The 26,030-nt window shown below is 40.0% G+C and overlaps 1 protein-coding gene across 1 annotated transcript in view; it reads right to left on the reverse strand.

The window, feature by feature from the left end:
• ROBO2 (roundabout guidance receptor 2) overlaps positions 1-26,030 on the reverse strand; it is a 587,768-nt gene that overhangs the window by 52,250 nt on the left and 509,488 nt on the right. Inside the window, exons 20-25 of the mRNA XM_065421111.1 lie at positions 24,006-24,048; positions 22,344-22,471; positions 15,803-16,084; positions 15,331-15,456; positions 8,955-9,111; positions 661-921 (exon numbers count right to left, since the gene is read on the reverse strand). Coding sequence (XP_065277183.1) covers positions 661-921; positions 8,955-9,111; positions 15,331-15,456; positions 15,803-16,084; positions 22,344-22,471; positions 24,006-24,048 — 997 coding nt within the window. The remainder of the gene's footprint in view (positions 1-660; positions 922-8,954; positions 9,112-15,330; positions 15,457-15,802; positions 16,085-22,343; positions 22,472-24,005; positions 24,049-26,030) is intronic.

Below are 26,030 nucleotides of genomic sequence, written 5' to 3' on the forward strand. Positions count from 1 at the left end.
CAGCTGAAAAGTTCTTTTTAGTCCCTGAAGAGATTGCTTCTAATGTTTGTTTTATAGTGAAAATGTTACAGTGATATTTGCTGCTTCTTCCTTTGAATAAGCGAAAAACATTCTAACGGACTAGATCCAGTCTGTGTAATTTAATAACTTTCTTCCTGCTGTTTCTATTATCTTCCTATTAAAATTAGAGGTGCTATTTCAACATACTATCAAAACTCTTAGCTGTGTGGATACTTCAGTCACATGTAAATGTGAATGAAGCTAATTGTCCAGAAAAATAACGGTTGTATTGATACTGAAGGTGACCGACCTGAAGTTTAAACAGTGATTTAGTGTCTCGTTATTTCCAAAGCCCTGAAAAATTCAATTTATTTGCTATCCTGAAGTGTGTGGATAAAAGTTACCTGTTGATGCGGTTAATCAATTGGCATATACCAGCATTCCAGATGAATATCGTGTTTAGATGTATTTTTAACACAAATTTAATACAATACCTATTTTTAGGTTCCATTTTCATACCATAGAGATACTCTTTTTAATATATATATTTTTTCAATTAACAGTTTCAGTTGTTGTGTAGTAAAAAGGATTTTGGCACTGGATACTGTATTATTACAGTATCATTTTCTAAAATTACATGTGTCTAACTCAAACATTTACCATGTTTGCTTTGCTATGTCAAACTGGTAGGCCCTGGTTAATTCATCAAGGTGGGCTTGAAGCATTGGCTGCATTTCCTCTCGTGGAGAAGGTGTGAGAGTTGCAGTGGACTGTTGCCCAAAGGAGATTGCTGGTGAGGAGGCCACCCCTCGGACAGGTGGTGTAGGCACTCTGTCATCATCTTCTTCAAGCTCATCCTCCAGGCCCTGGTGTAAGTACGTCTGAACCGGTAAAGGAGGACACCAACCATCACTGTCATATCTGAAATCAAGATCATGTAAATTTAGTATCAACCAAAACTAGCCTCTTCTCTATACTAGAGGGAAAGACGGGCATCTTTATTATTACTATTTATTATTCACATTACCATAGAGCCCTAGTTATAGGCTAGACCCCATTGTGCTAGGTGCTGTACAAACTCAGAAAAGGTGACTTTTGAGGAGGGATTTGAAGGTGGATAATGAGGTTGCTGTGTAGATGTTTATGGGACATGCCTACCCTGACATGTAGTTTGAGTCTTAATTATTATTTTAAATATAAGTAAGGCAATAATTGCTGAAATTTGTCACATTGGTTTTGTTTCTTTGTTTCTTTGGCTCATAATAGCTAAGCAATTTGAACAAAATTTGCTACAACAAACCACATGTCCTTTATCATGTTTTTTAATATTAATCAGATAACATTACCTCACAATTACCAAAGGAAATGAACTAACGCACTTTCTGGACTATTAAGCTACGAGAATGAATTAAAGATTTACCTGCTTCTAGACATGAAAACCCAGACTACTGATTAAAAGACAGTGAATGAACTCAAATATTTAGGCATAGCATTTTCGTACTTCCACCTTCCTTCTAACAAGCATATGTTAGGTCTCTTCTTGCATCCCCAAAGCAGTGACCATACCAAGAGAGGTTTGGAAGATTTGTTGTTACCATTATTCCACACATAACCCAGTCATTACTCCCACACAGTCGGTAAATTAATAGTAACTGGAAAGGCAAGCAGGTTTTCACATGCTGTTCTATAGCCTGCTCCACTCCACACTACCCTAATATAGCCCAGATGTAGGGGTGAGGGAGGGTGGTTGGCACAGGAGATGTCTATTCTGGTGCGATATAAACAAAAATCTCTACCTTGAGGAAATTCTCAGCTGGACACTGAGGATATGTCTACACTGGGTTTTAAAACCCCTGGCAGCAAGTCTCAGTGCCTGGGTCTACAAACTCAAGCTCATGCTACAGCATTAAAAATGGCAGTGTAGAGCTCAGGCTGGAGCTGCCATGGGATTTAGAGTGCAGTGTGGACATACCCTTAGGGCCATATTTTAAAAAGGGTATTTAGGCACGCAGCAGGATTTTCAATAGTGCCTAGATGCCCAGCTCCCGTTGGAGCTGGGTACCTAGGTGTTTCTGAAACTTGCAATAGGTGCCTATCTGCATCTTTAGGCATCTAAATACTTTTTAAAATTTTGCCCTTCGGTCCACATTCCAGCCCCTTTTTGCTGCATGCTCATTACAAAGGAGCCAGAAACAGGGGAGGGAATATGCTCTAAATGTAAAATACTAGTGTTCGTTAATACATTATTACATCTTTGGCTTTCAGTGCACTATATGTAGTGAATTCAAAAGTTATGGTTTCCACAAAGATTGTAAACTGCATACATTGCCTTTCTGTATTTTATGCAACCTAGAAAAAGTATTAAATGCATACAACAGCAACACACCCAATTCACCCCAAGCACAATGGGAGGTTATATACACATGATAAATGACAGAGCCATCTGATAAATTGCATTTATCATGCACCTGGGCCTCTCTGCCAGCACCTCACCTACTAATTAATCTCCGTTGGGACTGCTTAGATGACATTCTAAATTTCTAAATATTTTCAACACAGTTGCCACAAATTTAAAAAAAAAATATGCCAAAAAATATTTCCTTCTTTCATTCTTCTCATATAAGTAATTCTCAGCTAGAATTACATTGGTCTGAGAGTAATACTCAGTCCTGGCCCAAAGAAAAGTTTAGGGTCTCATACAGGGGTCGGCAACGTTTGGCACGCGGCTCGCCAGAGTAAGCACCCTGGCGGGCCGGGCCAGTTTATTTACCTGCTGACGCGGCAATTTCGGCCGATCGCGGCCCCCATTGGCCGCGGTTTGCCGTCTCGGGCCAATGAGGGCGGCAGGAAGCCGCGGCCAGCACATCGTTCGCCCGCGCCGCTTCTCGACGCCTCCATTGGCCTGGGACGGCGAACCGCGGCCAGTGGGGGCCGTGATCGGACGAACCTGCCGCGTCAGCAGGTAAATAAACTGGCCCGGCCTGCTAGGGTGCTTACCCTGGCGAGCCGCGTGCCGAACGTTGCCGACTCCTGGTCTAATATATTGTGACTCATCAAGGTTAGAAACTGAAGTTGTATTTTCCATTTCAATAAAGCTATTGTTTCTAGTCCTGACATATCATGAGAGAGAGAACATTAAAGTTACATTATGGACAGAAAAGCTATTTTACCCAATATTTAGAGACTTCTAAAATGAATGAAAGTACAATTTCCCTCTCCCTGTGTAGAAGTCTACACAGTTTAGATACATAATTGTTAAAAGAGCTTGACTTTACAGACAGAAGTTTGGTGGAAAGGATCATGTAATTAAAGACAATATCATAATGCACAGGCAAACTTAATTTGGGTATCTCCTAACTTTTGAATGATTGCTTTTGAAACCTTAATGTTCTTTTATGTAATATAACATGTACAGAATACCTGATGGTGTGATCAGGTATCAAGTATCAAGGCATCGCTGGCACTTATCTGTGATGACCTTCACAGCTAACTCATTTCATCTGATATACCTTGCTTAGTTTTTGGAGCTGATGAAACTGTAGCACAGTAAATATTGTTAACATCCATTTTTCTGAGTAAAATACAATATTACACTTTCATAGTAGCTATCTATAAAATATGAGTGTTTAATATCACCAGGGATTTCTGGCAATGATTCCACAGAAATTCACTTAAAGTCCATGTCTGAAACTTGTCCTGGAAAACCCAAAATCTGTATGTTCCCATTACTGTTATCACTTTATAGTCTTATATTTTTTAATCTATTTATATTTGGCTGTTAACGAACTAATATATACGCCATTGACATGTTGCCTTCTCCTTACAATATGAATTAGATAAGATAAACAATGTGATAGGTTGGTCTTTACACCGCAGCTTTGTTATAATACACAATCTTTCAAGCAAGGAAGGTCCCTTTCTTCAGGAGTTGTCCAAAAGGATGTATTTGAACTAAAAGAGTATCATATTATTACCTTCATTACTTTTTCCTCAAGAAGCAATATGATTAACAATTACATTGATATCACAACTAATTAATATTTCCTTTTTATTTCTCGTTAGGAATAATCAACAGCAATAATTAAACGTGTCTTATAACTACCTGTCTGCATGAAGGGTTTCATTACTGGGGTCGGGTGGGATGATGTATATTATTAATGATAAAATTAAACACTGAAAAAAAATACTAAAAATAAAAGGTAATAATAATTAAACAATCAATGTTCAATACAGCCACTATCCAGATTATTAACTGAAACAAGGAGAAAAATACAGTTTCTTGAGAAGGGGAATTGGGAGGGTGCTTGACTGACAATAGCTCAGGGAAAGGAGAGAAGGTACAAAGGGCATGTGGGGGAACTATGAAAAGTTAGGGAAGACAAAAGGGAATGGAGATGGTGTTAGCGGAAGATCAGGAAAGAGAGCTGGAAATATCCACACACATTGACTTTCTGAATATCTTACCCAATAGCCCACGCCATACAAAAGTCTGCTTTGATTTGGAGATGATGTCTCCTCCCTCAATTGAGAGAATAGGACAGATTCTTTATCTCATCCAGCATAGCTGAGGCAAAAGGAAAGGCTGGGGGGCAGCCACAGGTAGTCAGTTGAAACTATTTTTTAATCCTTAGCCACTCAACTCCAGTGCAAGTTGGAGCCACACAGGAACAGCACTAAGTTAGGTCACTGGAGAATATGGCATCGTGGAGCTCTGCTATGCCACACTGGTTCCTCACCCCACTCCTGGCACACCTCCTCTATCCATTTGTGTTGCAGGTGCCTGGCACAGCAGGTGGCAATCATCTCCATGATCAGGGAGTTCCCCTGTACAGGGGGAATTCTCCACTGGCTATCTTTGGCCATTTTAAGGCCATTTGTGCGAAGTGCCTTAGTGGCACAAAATGGCCTTAGTGACCTGGAGAATTTGGCCCAATATATCCATCTTATGTTACAAGGGTTTGGGGGGAGCATGGGACTGATTTTAGGCCCTTTTACACATCTGGAGAGCAGTAAAGAGCAAAGAGTTTGGCTAGGTGACCATGACCATTGTTCTTGGTTGCAGACATCACAACAGTTAGTTCTGGACTGGATTACTATAATGCACTTCATCTGATGCTACGCTTGAAAACAATCTGGAAACTTAATCTAGTGCACAAGGTTGCTGCCTGCTAATTTAATGATGAGGCTAATGTAGATTATAATATACCTGTGCTTCACAGGCTGCTGCCTACCTATAGGTCTCCAGGTGCAATTTAATGTGTTAACTTTGATGTATAAAATCCTTTGCAATTGAGTTTAGTTAGGATGCTCACGGTAAGAGTCCATAAATAGAAACTCAGGGATTAGGGAGAGGAGAGGGTTGGAAGTTGAACATTCTCCAGGACACTGTCCTGCTGGTATAAGTTTGTTCATCTTCAGATCACATTGCAAGGCCTGTCTGAATGGATTCAGTTTTCCTGTGCAACATGGTTATTTCCAAATATGTGATTTTAAAAGATAAATGTAATGTTATGGTGGGTATTTATGTTAGAAATCAAACGAATTACGATGAATAAAAATATAAAAATAAAAATCTAAGCCACTTTTTTCCAACATGTCAATATTAAAGCTGACATAGGAAATACAATCTTGATTTTGCACTTTCATTTGACTTTAGAGGTTGAAAGAAAAAAGATGCAAAAGGCCAAAAATGTACTGGCTAGATCCTCAGCTGGTATAAATCAGCGTAACTCTACTAATTTAAATGGAGCTGTGTCTATTTATTCCAGCTGCAGATCTGGTCTATAAATTTAATTTAATTTTTTTTTTTTGGTCATTTTGATGTACTTTAGAAAGTCTGGTTGCCATTACTATCAATGTGACATTATAACTAACTGAAAAGTGTAATTTGAAAGATAAACACAGCAAAAACTGAGCCTGAATTGTGTGGAACTTGGAAGTGTGTTGTCAATATCCCTGATTACTCTACCCTTAAATAACCAGTGTTGTTTTGGTGACTAATATAATTTCTTCCATCTAGATAACAGATATTTTATGCAACTAAGAAGTCAAGCCCTGTGTCACAAAGGCTTTCTCTAGATGATACTTCAATTCACTTGTCTTATTTATCAGTTTGTCATCTTTAAAGAAGATGGAAGTGGTTTGCCTATTATTGCGGAATTAATTTAGTTAAATATTAGCACACATTGATTTTAAAAAATAATTAAAACACCAAGCTGATCTAGAGAATTATTATTATTTATCATATCTTAAATTTGTATAGTAGTCTATTAAAGTAGATTGCATTTTTGGAAAAAAATCCTTAAATATAGACAGTACTTTGAAGTCCAAAATATATATACGAAATAGAGCTGCATGAAATTTGGGGTAAAAACTTTTCCCCTGAAAAATGCATTTTTAGGTTGACTGAAATGTTTAGAGAATTTCTGTTGAATTGACCAAATTTGTTTGGCTGGAAAATATATTTGAATAGCTCTAGGTATAGTAAGGAGTATTACTGATTCTAGCATGCTTACTCAGGCTGAATGGAATCTTACTCTGGAAGTCATCCCATAAATTCATGGAGCTGGATACTATTCAATGTGAATAAGGGTAGCAGAACCTGGCTTAAAGACAATATTTTAGATTTATTTGATCACCTACATTTTGGTATTTTGGAAGGAGGGTGGTTTAAAGGGACATGTAGATCTTTGTAAGCATGATAGAGATTAACTAACAGTATACTGTTTATGCCAGATTCTGGGGGGAAACATAAGCATGGATCTGAGCCTTTGACCATTTTCTGAAAGGAACCATATCAAAACTTTTGTGCCCATATCAAAATAGTGTAAATAACATTTCCTTCAATTTCAGTAACTAACAATTTTTTTTCCTTTCCCATGACATTATAATAGGCTCCAGCTCCTGCACAACATATTAATCTCCAGTAGCCTCCTTTTCCACCCACCTATCTGGAATTCACTGATCGCACTGCCCCAGCCTGCTCTGTGTAAAAGTGTGGCGGGGGGCTTCACACACAGGGCTACCCCTTTTAAACTCTTCCACCTATCTGGTTCCCAGGGGATGAGTCAGTGTCGCCACGCTTGCCCCTTGCCCCTTTTGCAGCAGTTTTCCTCTCCACCCCCCCCCCCAGCCATAAAGCACTGTTCCCTTCATTCAGCCAGCCAGACAACTCCCACCCCCCCCTCTTAAAGGTGCAGAGTCCATTTCTGGACTGAGGGGGCACAGCTCTGTGGCAATCTCTCTATTAGGCCACAGTCACATCCATATTCAGTATTCCTATTCTGAGTTACATAACCCAGAATATGGCAATGCGAATTCTTCTTTTGGGACTAGTGCCCTAGAGAGAAGCGTCCAGAACAGTTTTGCCACACAATAAGAGGTTGTATCAATAATACGTGTTGACTAAAGATGCTGGTGGTAGAGATCAGTGTGTGGGGGAAAAAAGGGGAACAGGTAGGAAGGAAAATTAAGGAAATGTGTTGGACAGTCAGAGAAAAGAAAAACTGTGAGGTGAGAAAGAAAAATATGAACCAAGGGAATGGGTAATTAACTCCAGCTAGCAAGATCATAGGGATGAGAGGGAGGCAGCTGAGACCTATTGAGGAATTGCAGGAAAAGAAGAAGAAACTAGTTGCTATGGCTGGCGACTAGGAAAAGAGGGGAAACTGAGGGTAGCGTGTTAATGGAGAAAGAGAAAGAAGTTTATGGAAGGCCTCAGAGAGGGTGGGGAAGTGTGGGCCTGTTGGGAAGATAATGGAGCGGGATGGGGGAAGTGAAGGATAGATTGCAGGATTCCACAGTGGGACGGGGGAAGAGTGAGCTTTAAAAAGTTTAGGTATGTACACCGGCAAATACACAAACAATATATGGTTTGCCCATTAAAATGTACTAACATAACTTAAATCAACTGTAGCTTTGGGAGATGATTCATTAAATATTTCGTGACCTTTCTCTAGGACCAGGGGAACAAGAAGATTAGCTTCTAACTTAAAAAAAGGAAGATGTAGGATACTATGATTATTTTTAAAATTATTTCTCATGATGTGAAAATATTGGGTTATCAATACAGATGGATGGGCCAAATTTATCCCTGATGGTGCTCCATTGACTTCCACAAGCTCCACCAGAGATGAATTTGACCATTTCCATCTGTTTTCCTACATTTGTTATAATTTATTTTTTGTTATATTGTGATTGTTCTCCTCAAAAATGTTAAATACATCAGTTATGAAAACAAATCACAGGGTTGTTTCTCTTTACATAAAATGTCCACTCCCATTTAAAAAATGTTTGTGGCATGCTTTTCTGTCCCTGGGAATGAGTTTTAGCAATCCAAAGAGGTTTAAAGTGTCAAGATGCATGTTTAAACTCCGGAAACTCACACATATAGCGTGTCTATAACTTGAGCTCCTTTTTCAGTTCTGCAAGTTGAGTATCATCGACTGGCAGGTCTTCTAAAATTATTCCATTTTGGTGTCTCTTTGGTGATTAATCTGTTGCCAGACTTTAGAAAAGTCGAAAAGCCAGATTCTGCCGCCCTTCCTCTGCAAGAAGCCCAATTAACTTCAGTGGAGCTACTTGCAGAGTAAGGTACTACTTCGCATGAGTAAGGGTAGCAGAATCAGCTCTAAATTATTATGAAGCAAGGTTATCCTTGGTGCCCTTTTGAGACACTCTGAAGAGAATCTATGAGACTTGATCATGTAACCATTACTCATGGAAGCAGACACCCTGGACTTCATTAAGACAATTTACATGATGAAAGGTTGCAGGATAAGGCCCTTATTTCACAGAGATGGTATATTTTCTACCAAACAATAAGCAATATAATAACTGGGAATGCGTTGCCATGGCTTGCAGACAGGCTAAGATAAGGATGTTTTATTCACATTAAGACAAAATTGACTGTGATAAAGAACGACTGATTGTGTCAAAAGAAGAAAAGGCCTCACCCTGCTTCTTGCTGGTCCTCTCCATAGTGCTCTAGCTCTGTGCCTGGGAGCGGCTGCACTGGAGGAGGTGGTAGAGGAACATTGGCCCAGTTAGACCCATTATTTTTCTGGGGCTTGGAAGTATTTTTGTTTTTCTTCTTTTTTCCTCCTTTCCCACCTGCAAAATCAACAAACGTTACAGAAATATAATGGAAAAAAATATGTTGGCTTTGTACACTTCTTTGGAAGAATTCTGATTCCAGATGGCATATCCAAAAAAAGAAGATGTATTTATAGCTTAGCAACATCAGCATCGACATGTTAAGGTTGTTTTAAGGTTCTAAATAATAATAAGATGAAATGGGAAAATATTCTACATAATTGCTGAAAATTGCTTCTTTTAAAAATATGAACCCCATAAAACCTCATCACAATGGTGCATAAACTGAATAAGGTAGAAACATAGTTTTTCTTTATCAAAAATATATGTATTGATTTATTCATGTCTGCTTTAAGCCTCCGTGCATTCATTGTTGGAAAAAATAATAGACCACAGCATATTCTTTCAAATGTCAGATTTCAGTGTATTTATAAGACTGTTTTGCATAATCTCTTTCTGTGGAAAACAGAGAGGTTAAGGACACAACCTAAAACTTTGCCATTAGAGTCAATTTCTTTCAGCCAGAATGACAAGCATGGTTGTCAAAACGTAAAGGTAAAAGTAATTGGGTTTCTGCTGAAACGGTATTACCAAGTTCAATTAAAAAAAAGTATCAATGAGCCTTTCAAAATGTTTTAGGAGAGTATGCTTCACATGGCTTATTTTGTAGAAAGCATGCAAATAGCTTGTGGACAATGGGCACTACAATTGGATGTGCAATTCAAAACTGGGAAGATGCAGTTGGAAATGAGGTGGGTAATATTCCTTGCTTTTCTCCCTCTTTTTCCCCCTTTTGTTCCTTGTCTTGTACCCTCTTTCATCCACACTTTCCTTTGCTCTTTTCAATCTTTTTGTGCTACTTCCATTTGAATCACTCCTTGTTCGGTGGAAACCAATCCGTTTCTACACATCTCTTCTTTACTTCCTCCTTCCTCTCTACCCTTTTTCTTTCCTTTGTCCTCTCTTTATAGTACAACCTCAAAGATACGAACACCAGAGATAGGGACTGACCAGTCAACCCTGAGGAGCATCCCATAACGGCTTGGTCAGAGTCACGAACATTTCAGAGTTACAGACAATGTCCATTCCTGAGGTGTCCGTAACTCTGAGGTTCTTCTGTATTTTATTCTCTCTTTCCCTATGGCAAATGCAATTTTGGGAGGTAGGACATGTACAAAAGAGATGGTTGTTCCAATCCCCCTGTCATTCCCCCCCCCTCCTATCCCATGCCACTCTGTTGTCTGATATTCCCGTTCCTATGAGATTACAAGAGAGGTAAACCAGTCATCACTCAAGCCTTTTGTCTCCTGTACCTGCACTGGGTGAGATGCAACCAACAGCATGGCAAGATTTCCATGCACCTGGCAGAGCCAAAAAACAACAACCCTCTATGTTCTGATCAGTCCTACTCAGAGTGAATTTTCTAGGACTGGTGTGCCAGCATCCTCCCTTGGAACATCAACTATTACTTGTCATCCTTAAACTGTGGTGTTTTCAGAGGGCAATTCAGGGGCTAGATAATGTGGGGGTGTCAGTCTGTCAGTGGAGGTGGATTAAAGATTGTCATAATAGTCTACCAAACAACCCGAATAGTGTTTCATCAATGTGTAATCAGCAGCATCCATCTGAGAAGCCTACAACACAGCTGAAGCCATCAGCATTTCTAGGCCCATCATTAAAATATTTCCCACACATATTTGCCACCACCCCAAATCAACAAAATTTCGGATAGCTCCTCTGAATCCCAGCCAAGAGGAGGAGTGGCACTGGCCATGACTAAGACAAATAACTTCACGCTATATTTTGCTATCGCAGCGCAAAGAGAAGATGCAAGCTAGTCTTCAACCACTTGGAAAAACCTGTGGTTATCGTGGAAGTCATGAGATCCTGAGCAAAACCCAGAAGCATCAACCAGAACACTAAGTCTATATGATTCCAGTACTGGATTCTTCAAGTAGTCAGTCATCTTGTGGAGGAATCCAGGGGAGTAATAATTCCCATGTTAGTTTCTTGATTCTACAGGAAAAAGTTAAGTGGACCAACCCACATGAGTTCATATTTGGGATGAAGCATCTCCTACAGCAAAGACTAGCTTCAGAAAGCACAGCCTAATCCAGCCTGTCCATCCTACTCTCATGTTATGCTGATCTGAGTATGCAGTTAGGCAAATACCAGCCAAAATAGGGTCAAAGGTCACAATACCACAAGCAAGACAGGATTTCTAAACCATGATTGAACTGTAGGTGGTGCTGCCAACCATGCATCAAGCGTGCTTGTCTCATCCCAGCAACACGAGCAGAAAACCAGCAAGGGGCATAATGATAGAGGCAGGGTGAGTGCAGCTCAGGTACACCAGGACTTTTCACTTGTGAGGGACAACAGCCCCTTTTGACTAGCTAAGGAGTGGAGGGGCAGTAGAGACTACCACAGCAATCGGGCTGCTTCTTTATACTGAAGTGCTCAGTCACCTCGTCCCTCTCCTGCAGGCTGCCAAGCTGGGATTCATTTCACCCCAGCTGGAGGGATGCTGCAGCTGAGACTCCCCATTGTAGCTAGCTCATTTCTGTGCCTTCTCTGCCAGGGTTCCTCCTCTTTTCTCTGGGAGGGTCTGAGAGCTGGTAAGAGGTAGAAGTCTGGTAGAGCTGGGAGGGATCTGAGCTGGTTATTAGGAGTTCTAGCTATGAGACTGGCACAGCAGTCTCTTTTCTTCTTCCCCTCTTTGGAGACAGATTAGGAGGAACTTTCAAAGGAAGGGGCAAGTGTAGGAAAGGAAGACTTTGGAGAACCTTAGTGTGGGGGCAGGAAGGAAAATGGGGTAGCAGCATCATGGAGCAGCTTAAGGAAAAAGGAACTTCCAGGGAATAGATTAAATGCATCCTTGGGAAGGGGAGGATAGAAATGAGGCTGGAGGGACATGGAACCTTGCAAGGACAGGAGATGGACATAAACTGGGGCACCTGAGGCACCTTAGAGAAAAGGGGAACCAGTAAAAGGGGTAACTTTGGGAAGGCAGTGGGGACAGGTAAAAGGAAGAGCTTGGGGGAGGCAGATATAAGGGGCACAACAGGGAGGAAGGAACCTGTGGAAGACAAGAACAAGGAAGGAAGTTGGGGCAAGGAAAGGCAGGGGAGACCTTGAACATTGAGGATAGGCATGGTGTGTGTGTGACCCTAATAACATACCAATGCAAGAGGGCAAGGGGTTCATTGTTATCTGCTAATGTCATAACCTGTATCTAAAAGGTGTCATGTAAGATATCAATAAAACACTAATAACATACTGATCATTAATATTGTTTCATGGTGTATGTATGGAGGACAAATTCAAAAGTACAAACATATTGGATACTGTGTTATCAAAGTGTGTCTGCCAGGCAGGGCTAAAGTTACCCTACAAAGGAATATGGTTCTGCCACTTTGTAGGTGCTTTCACGATACAATAAAAGACAACATGAATGTAATTTACATAGAAGGTGCTCAGGACCATTAAACCAACAAAGGGAGCACTACTGAGCATCACAGCAGGGGGAGAAGATTGCAGTAAACAAATCAATTTGCATTTTAGCAAACACTAGCAGGGGAAGAAACCAGCATGGAACTTCCTTCGCCACCAGACTCCATGTTGCCTTAAATGAACTTTACCCTGAGGGGTGGGGGGGTAACCTTCAGAAAAATCCATTTCCAAGGTGCACTGGACTATAAAAGAGATGGGCAAAGAACGACAAGAGATCTTTCACCTAAAATGACAAAGGAACTGAGCACTTTGGACTTTGTGGGAGATCCTGACCAAGGGGGCGCTTAGCCATCTTTCTGGAAGGTAGATTGGTAAGGAAACTACCTCGAACATTTTTTTTAAAATTGTATTTCTTATTTTATTGAAAGAACTAACAAATCTTAATCTCTTGCTGAGTGGCGCAGGAAAGGGCAGGACATTGCAGAGCACAGAGTTTTGAGAAAATTTGGGACTGGGGGTAGGGATTGGGGTCATCTTGCCAGATGTAATTATGGCTGGTGGAGGACAGAGTGTGGCAGTGGTGTAACAAGCAGGCTCCTGGAATCAGATTTGCTGAGTCAGAGCTGCTTAACACACAGGCACTCTCAGTGCAGGCTTGTATGCCAACTGGCAGCCTCCAGCCAAGGATGATGCAAAGCATTTCGAGGCACTCAGGGTTACAGGGCAGGTAATGACACAACCCCTCATCAGTCTGGATTGCACCCCAGAATGTGATGGGGATCCCGGAAAAGTGGGCACCTTGGACACAAGTACAAGGAGAGGACCTGAGGAAGGAGAGCTAGGGAGTGTGGAATGCTGCGACAGCTGGACCTTGGGGAGAAATGACAAGTACTGGGAGACCTTGAGGATACTGGGAAGGGGAGGCAGAAACTTGGGGGGCTGTTTGAGAGGAGAGATTTGGGAAGAGGGGGACAAAGTTGTAGGCAAGCCCTTTGGGGGAGAGGGATCTGGGAGAAGAAAAGAGATTAGTGAGATAAAAGCCGGGGACCTGGATAGCAAACTAAAGGGGCATACATGCAGGGAGGGAAGACTTGAATGATTTTGAGAAGAGACAGGGAACTTCAAGAAATGAATGGAGGACAGAATGGGAAATAAGGAGAGAAATACAAGGTTGGTGGGAAAAAGTGGGGGAGGGAGAGAAATAATATGAGGCTTTGAGGAGAATATGACTTGTATGGAGAAAGGGAGGATGTTTGGGGAGAGGGAAGGAGAGTGTGGGGAGGGAACTTGTATTACTGTGATCCTTGTGGATATGGGCCACGTGGTTCTTTGTGGAAAGGGATTTGTCCTCTCCTCATTCTTTATAAGCAAAAGTACTCCAGTGCCTGATCAGAGGAACAGAGAACTAGAATGTAATGTCTAGTCTATGTTTGAATATTGTTCCTTACAAGTCTTATTTCTCCATGCCAGTCAGGCCAGAAATTCAAAGGTCTGTTTACCTTGAATTTCAGTGATTCTACAATCAAATATTTGAATGAATCCAGCCCTTGAACAGAATCTGCCAGTTGGACTGATTTCAGTACCAACAACACATTTAAAAGCTTTATACTGTCTTCTGATACCTAGCACATACTGACTCATATCTCGGCATAGAAATGTCTGCACTTGAAAATATGCATGGAGAGGAGCTAATTTTCTAAGATATGTGTCAATGCACCTCAGATTAGAGAGCAAGTACAAACATGTAAAATACCACAGTCTCTTTTTGCCAAAACAATAAGCTTATTTCCCCATCTAACTAGAATCAGTTATTGTTTCCCGTAAAATGTGAGAATACTTTTGGCTACTTAAATTACAGGCCAACAGTTATATCTGTATGAGCTCAACATTTATTTTGAATCATCATTAAAACTGACCTACAGAAACCATTTCTAAAGTTGATCTGTACTGTTATGGTTGCTTCAGTTTATAACAGAATTTCAAAGGTTCAGAAAAAATATGTACCTCTAGTTAAAATCCCTGGAACTCTTTCCTTTTGTGCTTAAATGTAATGACATACTTTCACTTTAAGTGCAAGTTTTTTGGTTTTGTTTTTACTTTAAAAATGGCATAATTTTACAATAATACTATTTTAACAAAGTCAAAATTAAAGAGTATTTATAAAGAAACAACATTCATTGTTGTTCAGTGAAAATGTGTTATGTTTCCAATATAGCATGCAGCACACATATACTATTTACATTATGTTTGTATGCAGACTTGAAACAATTTTTGAAATACCAACCATCTTGAGGATTTGTTTGGACCTGAGAATTTTGCTGTTTCTGGTGGCTCTGTTTATATAAAATTTATAACCTGGCTCACAGGAGTTGGGATCCAATAATGATTCAACAAAAATATTAACCTCTTCATGAGGCTCAACAGAGATAATCTGTACTGTAAAGTGAAGACTGGTTTGAGAATAAATTCAATATTGTACTAGAAGGGTGAGAATGTTACAAAGTAAGATTTCCAATCATACTGAAAGATACAAAGTCTAGAAAGATTTTCCTATTATCTCTAAATAGGTTTCTTGTGCAGCCTGGACAAATAAGATGTTTTTTGTAAAAGCATGTTTTTATAGACTACAATGACATGTTCAGTGAAGTCTAAATGGACAGACACAACATTTAACTGTAAATTGTGATTGAAGTAATCTCTCTTTCATGGTTATAATCAGGACCACAGAGCAAGCTGCTTACAAACACAAATACTTCTCTTTACACACATTGTAACGAAACCAACCTGAGAGGCTGCCACTTCTTTCTGAGCTGTTGTGAGAGCTGGTGGTGCTGAAATCCTGTGACTGGTTGTGTGGCATTCTATTAGACAATCCCTCAGCCAATCGGTAGTCAGGGATGTAAAGTAAGGCTAAGGGTTAAAGGGCAAAGGTCATAGTGGCATCATGTGATTAGTTTACAGCATAAGCACATGCAGAACATGCAGTTAGCAAGTCAGAAGCAGATGTGGTGGGACTGTGGGAAATGTTTTACCTAGCCTGTCCTAATGGAAATGCAGATGGGCTGCAGATTACGGTCAGACAAAGAGGACTAAAGCACAGAACAATTTATTTTGAGATGATGTAAAGAACAGTATGCATGCAAGGTGCATGTTATTAGTTAAGGTAAATATGAATAATAAATCAAACTACAATTTTCTAATTCATGCACAGAAGATCCAGTATAAACAGACTCAGGAAAATAAGAGCAGGAATCACCGTTGTTGCCTTTGCTTTGGTCTGGCAGAGAGTAACCGAATCCCATGAGGTCAGTTTTTTGCTGAATTGAGCTTTTCCACTGAGGATCAGGTAAGTCGACTGCCAACTCATGGATGCTGTTGGAATGCAGAATCTGCGTGGTGGCATATGGTGTAGCTTGTGTGATTTGGCTGGAACTGTTGTAACTAGTTTTGGTGGTGAAGTCAATGCTGCTGTAAATGGCTCCATCAGAAAGCATAGTGGCAGTTTTATCCCCTTGGCCTGGCACTGGTGGCAGCACATCTGTGGTGAGCACAGGGAAATGGAACAAATCAGTGATGCACAGGAAGCCTGAAACTATCAAGGTTTAAGATGAAAAATAAATGTGTCATTCTGCACGTTTGCATTTCAGCTGAGACAGGGTCCATGAGCCAACGAAGGGAAGATGATGTACAACCATTGCCAAGCTATCAGCATCTGTGACAGGCCTACCACTTGTCCTTCACGTTTCACTGCCTAAAACCATCTTTTTTCTTCCATACCTTCAACTGTGAAAGTGAAGTTTGGAATATTTCACTACTGAAGAATGTTTTCAATTGTTCGTTCTATGTCAGAACCAATGAAACTATCTGGGCTTTAGGGAAATGATGAAAGTTAATCTACAAATCACAGAAGAAACCATCTCCCTGCAAATATCTAACAAAACTACTGAATGAATGCCCAGGCTTCTCAAAGTAATTCTTTTCAGGGCACAAAGTGCATTTTTCTAAAGTTTTATCCGTCAGTTTATCTGGTTTGATTTTAGAACCTAAACAAGACATTTCATCTCAACAATACAGGAAAACTGACATGAATAAGTCATTTCAGAATGTGACAAGATTTCAGCTACACATAAGAGATTCAGGTGATCAATCAATTATAATGATACAGTACACTGCTGGAAATGGAGAACAACTCAGTTCAAAAACTGTACTATGTATAGATTGAAATTAAACCTTGGAAACAAAATATCTGCTCACTTTTCCACATGCTGAATCATTTTACATATTGCAGAATTATAATTTTAATCCTTTAGATCTAAATTTTTTCTCCTTCTGAAATTTCACAGTGACACTTACTGGCAGAATACAGTAACTCCTCACTTAACGTTGTAGTTATGTTCCTGAAAAATGCGACTTTAAGTGAAACGATGTTAAGCGAATCCAATTTCCCCATAAGAATTAATGCAAATGGGGGGGAGGGGTTAGGTTCCAATATTTTTCATCAGACAAAAGACTATATTATATATATATATATATACACACACACACACACAGCATAAGTTTTAAACAAACAATTTAATACTGTACACAGCAATGGTGATTGTGAAGGTTGGTTGCGGTGGTGAAGTCAGAGGGTGGAAGAGGGTGGGATATTTCCCAGGGAATGCCTTACTGCTAAATGATGAACTAGAACAGCTGAGCCCTCAAGGGTTAACACATTGTTGTTAATGTAGCCTCACACTCTACAAGGCAGCACAAATGGAGGGAGGAGAGACAGTGTGGCAGACAGAGACTCTCACCTGTATGTGTGTGAGAGAGAGATGTGCATTGTCCCTTTAAGTATGCTGACCCCACTCTAAGTACATTGCCTTTTAAAGAAGATCAGCAAGTTGAGACAGCCCCTGCTGCCAGCAAGCTCCCTCCGTCCTGAGCCCTGTTGTGTCTCCCCCTCCTCTATGGAGATGGAGTTAGCAGGGTGCAGGAGCAGGGGGGACATTAGCCCCCCTCTTACCCTCCCCCTTGTACAGCAAGCAGGAGGCTCCCGGGAGCAGCTCCAAGGCAGAGGGCAGGAGCAGCACATGGCAGTGGGGGGAGGGACAGCTGAACTGCTGGCAATTGATAGCCTGCTGGGAGGCTGCCGCACAGGGAACTTAGGGGAGCGGGGAGCTGATGGGGGGCTTCCGGTCCCCCTGGTTCCAAGCCCCCACCAGCTACCTCCAACGGGCTGCTCTTTCTGCAAGCAGTGGACAAAGCAGGCAGCTGCCAAACAACGTTATAAGGGAGCATTGCGCAACTCTAAACGAGCATGTTCTCTAATTGATCAGCAACGTAACAATGTAACAATGAAACAACATTAACCGGGATGACTTTAAGTGAGGAGTTGCTGTACTAGATTTAAATGTGAACACCTCTGAAGTATGAAAAAGTGCCTGGAAGGTGACTGGTACAATGGCATAGGCAGCAACACTGCTCAGTTTATGATACTCTCTCAGAGCCAAGTATTTAAAAAATGGCTCTTTTTCTAATTTGTTTAAGATCAAAAAAGTAGTATTCAGTGTGGAATCTAACTGATGGAAAACATGCGAGCACCCTTCTGCTTTATAACATGACTGCCAGCTACTGGACATGGACTCTGACTATAAAATTTGAATCATAATAATTATGAATACTCCTAAATTCAAAATGCTCAGATCTGGGGTTTTGGTTCAACGCATTGTAAAAATCAGGGTCATTTGTTGGTTTTTTGGGACTATTTCCTACTATGTGTATGTCTATACAGCAACTACCACAATGGGACCCTGACTTTGGTTACAGCCTCTAGACACTAACATAATATAACTAACAACTACTATTCTGGGTTCAAATGTCAAATATGGACAAATTGAGGAGATTTTGGAAATGAGGATTTGGTTTGGGCTCATCTGTATTTTCAACTTTTGCAGGCACCAGTGAAAGGATTTAGATGTCAAATGATCTATTTGGTGAGGCACAATCAGGTATATAAAATGGCTAAATTCTACCACGACTACAGATTAATTATGGGCACAGAAGTGAGATATAATCAATGAAGAGCACATATTGCAAAACGAGAGTTAATTTTTCAAAAATCAGGCAGTTAGCATCTACTTACATGGGTCTAATGTACTTTCAGTGTTCAGTTTACAGCTATAAAGATTTTTTTTCTAACTACCAGCCCTGCAAACTCAGCCTGAGATCTGAGAGTCAAGCTGGGTCCTATCTGGCTTGTGTACCATCACCAATAATAAAGATCAGAGGGGTAGCCGTGTTAGTCTGAATGAAGTGGGCATTCACCCACGAAAGCTTATGCTGCAATACTTCTGTTAGTCTTAAAGGTGCCACAGGACCCTCTGTTGCTTTTTACAATAATAAAGAGTCTACCTTCCCTCAGATGGTTCCATGAAGGTGCAATGTATTAAAAATTAGTAAACAATTTTGTTAATGATGTACAACAATAATAGAATCCAGCTTAATCAGCCTGTGTTGGCTCTGCTGCAGGGATGTTAGGAGTAAAAAACAGCAAAATATACTTATCTCTGACATAATCAGACATGACTCTAAATATATGCACAGAGCAGATCACTGCTAAATAAGGTGGTGCCATTTTTATACAGTCACTTTTCAAAGTAGAATTGCACTTCACTGCAAATTTTATAATATGGGGGTCCTTGTGCACACCTCCCTGGTACTTGGAAATTGTCACTTTGTCTTACTACCAGCGAAGCAAAAGTTTCCCATAAATATTAGGAATTTTCAATAGAACTATTTCTTTTAAATTGATTGTTTTAGTTCAATAAAATGCACATGCTGAGCACATGAATTATTAAATTGTCAACTCACAAAGTAATTATATAGTAAAAAATCAAGCACTACCACAGCAAGACTCATATCATTCAACTATACCTCTTGTGGAAAAGCCTAAAAAAAGAAATGAATTTTGCACCATGTTGTTATACTCAAAGAGGAAAGCATATTCCAGAATCAAGGTTTCTCTGTTGAAAACACTCCAAATCCTAACCTGCACTGCAGATCCTCATGTAATTGAGACAGTCTTGGAGTCCTGTCTGAGTTACAGCAGCCTCTTCAGCCTGCCGTATGGGGCCAAAGCAAATATTTGCAGCACTCTGTGATATGGGCCTGCCCCCAATATGTCCCTCCCACTTGGCACCTTGCCCTGGCACACCTGCTACACCAGAGATTGCAAGGGGATTCTTGTAAGGCAGCCTTAAAGCCATCCTTCACAGTTCCTACAAATGGAAACCCTCCTCTGGCCACATCCAAGATGTCTAGAGACCCTTCATGCCACGCCAGAGTGGGGGAGTGAGTATCATCCTCTGACTTCAGCCTCTAGGGTTCAAATCAAGGGACTGATACCAGAAGCATCAAGTTATGAATGCAATTTAGCTGCTAAAATTGACAGAATAAATGTTATGTCCTTCTGATGAATCTGGCCTTCAGCTCCATCACCATTGAAGGCAAAAATCTCTAAAAGCTACTTCCAGTCTTGGGGCTTATAGAGCCAAATGCTGTGAGAAAATGTTAATTTTTTGTACTATGGGTGCTCATGTAAAGATGTGGAAATGCTGTAGAATCATAGTTTCAGGGCCTCTGCAGTCAAGAAGCTGGCAGATGTATGTATAATACTACCACTGTCCTCTTAATATTATCTATAGACATGCCCTCTTTTACACCACTTTTGTAAGATCAGCACTTAAAGATAGCTTTGCTATATTGAAAGTTAATATAGAGTGTTTTAATGCAGTTCAGCGCCATAGTGTAGTATCAGAGAGACAGAGTCTGTTATTCAACACAACAAAGTGTTACAAACAAGTTAAGAAGTGATTCTCCAGATGGGAACTTTGACACACTTTGGTTTATTTCTGCTTCTATTTTTCCATCATTTTTTTAACATTAGAAATTCAGGTCTTTTTTACCTTGGAAGGCTTTATGGAGACAGGAGAACTGGTAGGATTATGACATCACAGAACCAAGGAAGTGAGAGGGGATGTGATTATTATTCAGCATGTTTAAAACTCAGTCTTTTGTTTTTTTAAACACCTTTTTGACTAAAACACTTGAGAGAAAAGCTCTCTTTGTTAACGAGTCAACACTCAAAAGTAATGATGCCTGAGACCTTCCAAAAGGGCTTCCAATGAAACCACAGCACAAAAAAGACCCTAAAAAATTCAAAGAGCTCCCCTCTCCCTACCCCTCTCCTCAACAACCCCGTCACTCAAAAAATCTTTGAGGCTTTCTTTATATATTATGGCCTTGAGTGAGAACAGCCCTTCAATGAGGCTGTGCAAGGGTAGAGAGTTGAGCAACAAGATTCCTCCTCTGTGGAGATGCTCAAAAGCTGCTCACAACTGCCATTCCTAAGTTCCTTGCTCACTCCTGCTCTCCCACATGACCCATTCCTCCAAAAGGGGTAGAGAAAGAGGTGAGGATATTTCCTTGTCCCCGCTACACCATCCTATAGGGCTGATTGCTCATCTTCATACAGGACTTAAATAAGAGTATTTCCAAGAGCCCACCACATCCCTCCCATTCTCTGTGGGAGGTGCCAAGACTCGGGGCTTCAGCCCCCATGGTGGGCACAGGGGAGGTGCTGGGGTTTGGGGGTTTAGCTGCAGGGCGAGGGGGTTTGGGGCTTTAGCCCTGTGGGGCTAAAATATTTACCAGCGCTTCACTCTGGACAGCTCCAGCTGAATTTAAGTCCTGCCCTCATACGAAAGGAGCAGCACCTGGAGAATATCTTGTGTGCTTCCTCTGAGGTGATGCTGCCCTCTGGGCTATAGCTTAAGTCACTATCTAGCCCTATGTTTAAAGAGGCAGAAAATGGGCACAAACATAATTCTATTTTCTTTACAAGTCACCTTTAAAACAGATGAACATTTCATTTTGAGTCAACCATAGTACACAGAAAGAACTGTGCTTTTTACCACCCTGACATAAAAATAATTTGTATATAGTGCTTATCACAGAGCTTAACAAACATGAAATAACTAATTAATCCTCAACACTCTGGTTTGATAGGAATTGTTATATTCCCACTTAGCGTTTTAATCTCTATGACTGAAGTGCCTAATTTGCCACAGTAAGAAGTAATACTGAAATTAAAGTAATAACAACAATGATTTTACAGACTGGGGAAATGAGAGAGGTGAAAGTCAACATTTTCAAGAGTAGTCTCTGATTTTGGATGCTAAATTGACACGTTGGACCTGAGTTTTAGAACTGCAGAGTACCCACAACTTCAGATGAAGCCAACGGAACCCGAGGCAGCTGAGCACTTCTAAAAATCAAGTCTATGTTGAACTCCCAAATATCAAGGTAGCCAAAATAAGAGACTAGTTCTGAAAGTTTTGGCTGTAATGACTTGCTTCTGGCAACACAGTCCGTTACAGTTCTGGGGTGGGAGTCAGGAGCTCCCGGCTCCAAGTTCTACACTCAGACTGACAGACCACACCTCACCTCTCTCCCCTTTCTCTACTATTGGTGTTTCTATGATAGATTTAACAATATGAGTAGGACATATAAGGACTGGAAATAGTGCTCTAAAATGCTGATAAAACCCAAACATTACTAATTAGCAGTGTTGTTATCCTTTAATGTATTGTACCAGGTAGCAATTTTACAGCACTGCTAAGGCTCTTTGATGAATAACCTCCCCACAATATATATATGCATGTGCACAAAACAGTACCCAATATGAAAAACAAACTAAAGTGAAAATAAAATGCGTTATTCACTGCATGATGACATGACTCAGTAAAACCCACCTCCACGACCAAAATTCCCAAGATCGTTGGGTCCACTAGTGCTGTTGTTTACTGGCAGACTGGTGGCAGGCCAAGAGTCTGCAAGCCAAGGATAACTGGGGTCACTTGCATTCAACAGACCTGGTCGACTGAAGCAGGATGAAAAAAAAGGAAATGAACATGAAAATATGTCTGTCGGACAACTCTGGACAAGATTGTGATCGAAGAGATTGTATCATTTTTCTCCTGCCACAGTATGTAATAAACAGTTTAGGAGACTTCAATATATTTCAAATTAAAATTGTGTAGGCTTTCATGATTTAAAGACCTTCAGCAGTTAATTAAGGCTGTATACAAAATAACTTTGGCAGTTGAAATGGAACTAGGCATCAGTCGTGATTCTGCCAGAATCCAAATGAACTCTGTTGTCTGTCTGAAACAGGGAGTAGGCTGTATCACTGAAGGATTCTAAACAAGGGTTGAATGATAAATTGCCACTTCAAGGGAACAATCACTCAAAATGACTGCTCTGTATCAGCCATTTCCAGGACTTTGGGCTACTATTTCTTCACTCCTTGAATCCCAAATGTACATCTGTCATCTATAGGCTGGTAGCTCTTTCTTTGAGTACTCTTGTATAGTTTAGAGGAAAATAGGTTTGAGTGGGATTAATGGAAAGTTCACAACAGTATTTTTATCTGTGACTACAGCATGCTTTCATAGTTTTGTAATATTAAACTTCGAGAGCTGTAGTCTGACTTGGATATCTCAAAAAGGGAAGGGAACTTCGGCCATAAGAAACTGCACTCACTAAGCACAGGATAAATAATGTGGCCCTATCCTGAAATTCAGCATGGCAAATGTGGCCAGCGCTTTGTGTTTTGCAAGGAAAATCAATCTCTTAACATGAAAACCACAGTTCTGAAGGTTTTCCGGATTATTAGCACACTTATGAGGAAGAAGCAACATTTATAATCATTGTAGTTTTTCTGATAGACCCCTTCTGGTACAATCCCTAAGAGAAACATGGGTTTCTATGGAAACGGCAATAAGAAGATCCAGCAGTTTTCTTGCCACATCCACTAGCTCTCATTAGGCCTAATCTCTTTTTGCTAAAATATTGATTAAATGGGAGATTGGAAGTTATTACCAGGGCCTAATTACAATCTCCATATTGGCAAAGAGAAAATAGATGAGGATATATGGGTTAGTTATCAGCTTTTATCAATTTCAATTGAGTAGCCAAAGTTGTGGAATCCAGTCCCATCAATCTACAACCTATTTATCATCCATGAATCATTTATTTTGTGATCGATTATGTGTAATTGTTCACTCACAGCAATTTAGTGGGAGCCAATAAGGAGTCTTAAACAACAGCAACTTCATTTGCTAATGTCTAATTAATGCAATAAACATCCTGGTAACAAATGAACACATTCCTTGTGATATTTACTACTAATTTCTTCTTGGGCATCTGGGAGATATGAAACATCTGGACTTGATTCCTCTAAAGTGCCCAACAGATAGATCATTAAACCTTGTGGTAAGCCATTTAATTCCTCCTAGACTTGTCAGTCTTATAAATGATCTTTTATTATAATAGTCCTTTATCTATAGAAAAGTTCAAGTTCCTAATCAAAAAGAAAATAGGATGGAAATAGATCTTTTTAACAACAAACCTACCTTCCATTGCTCATTAGTCCTCCATCTCCTCTTTGAAAAGTGACTGTTTGGGTTTAAAAAAAAAAAAAACACAAGAGAGGAAAATAAAATCAGTTAGTAATAATTAGTAATAAAAAAATCAGAGTTTTCATCACTCAAGACTAAAACCTCTGGGCATCATAACAAAATATAATGCAGCAGTTCCAAGAAAGAGAAACATACTACATTGAGAGCTTCCACTGGACAGATTTAAATCAATCTGCCCTGTAGCCTGTAAGCTAAAATTGCAGGATGGCTAAAGAATCCTGAATTTACTATGGGTCCTCTGACATGACTATGTTGTGTGAGACTACATCAGGTGGTGAAATTGTGTTTTCCTGGAATGCTTCTGCTTCAGTATATAATGACATTATACCAGAATGTTAATGACATCGGTGTCATGATGCAGGAGCATAATGCCACCACACAAATATTTTGTCCCATAGGATAAATGCAAAGAGGTGGCAGTCCCGCTAGAATTATAGTGGAGGAAAAACAAGTATAAATCCTATCTCACTTCTCTCACACATTCAAGATAAAAACATCACACACACAAACGCAAATACATCAACATTACATGGGGGGAAATCCCTTCAGTCTTTCCCTGAAGGATGCCAAGGATACACTTTGAAGTACATGAATCGTATTAGAAATCCAAAAATGGATCCTTCACAGAAAAGTCCCTGCCCCCATCGTATATTCACAGGGGTATATTTCAGGATGGCCCACAGTTGTAAACCCCATTTCTCAGGAGCTGCTTTCGAACGTAGGGCAATATAGGTGGTCCTATATTGTGGTCCTATGTTATTAATTCCTTTATATACTAATTTTAAGCCAACCTTTGCTGCAAACTTGCTGAACAGCAAGTGCAATTAATGCACTGTAGAAATCACTAGGTATTATGAAACAAGGCCAATGAGCAGACCTGGTCCTTCAGTGGCAATAATCTATTAATGATTTTCAGAGATCATTCCAATTAAAGTACCCTACAGCAGACTATTTTAGTGGTCCAGCCTGGATCCTGAAGATCTTGGACAAAATCCACATCTATGAATGAAGATTGCAATTTCAGATGGAAAGAAGCTCCATGGTCAGCTTAGTTAAAAATAACCTCCAAATAAGGAATTCTGATCACCTTCCTAGGATAGCCAGCTTCATCAATAAATATACAGTCACCAAAGCATTTGCAAGGTTCTTCAGCTGTTACCCCCACCAACACAGAAATACCTTTGTTGTATCTAGGCTGACTTTAACCATCTCTGTCAGATACTGCACTCTCAGCAAGATAACAATACAGCACCAAGATGGAAATGCCATGATTAGCAAAGAAGTTGACATACATCTGGATAGCAGCAGCATATTGGTGATACCTCATATTTTGCCAGTTTATTAGTTCTCTAAGGGGCTTCACAATACACATTTAACAAAATTTAATGGTGATCAAACTAACCCCTTTGGAATCTCATATGGAAGGGCTTTTGGGGTTGATGATTAATTATCCATTACCACAGAATGGACTACTGTTTCTGCTGGAAAGCCACTGTAGTTCTATTTCACATCAGATTATTTAATAGCTGTATTTTGAAAGAGTTAATCTGAAACAATTAATGAAAAGAAAATTGAAAGCGTGGGAAGTATTAAACAAAAACCTGCTTACAAAACCACCACATGCTAAAAACATTGCAGCTAATTAGCTTTTGATCTGACACTACTTTCCAGTTATGTTACTTTTTAATGGACTATCAAGTGATTGTATCACTCTCTGCAAAAAGTGAATAAGCTAATGCTAAAGAGCTGTGGATATCATTTGTGAATATGCAAATAAATGGGTGCTGTCTGGCTATGTCTCAAAACATTTTGTTAAGAAATGTATCAGTAGAAGCTAATTTAATGTTCTTTTTCTTCCACATCCTCAATTTCTTCCAGACGTTCTATCTCTGTCAAAGCAACAAAGATATAAACCCAGAAACAGACCACTAATGTATTCAATAATGAACTTTCTGAATT

The sequence above is a fragment of the Emys orbicularis genome, chromosome 1 (assembly GCF_028017835.1).
Source record: "Emys orbicularis isolate rEmyOrb1 chromosome 1, rEmyOrb1.hap1, whole genome shotgun sequence".
Taxonomy (NCBI): domain Eukaryota; kingdom Metazoa; phylum Chordata; order Testudines; family Emydidae; genus Emys; species Emys orbicularis.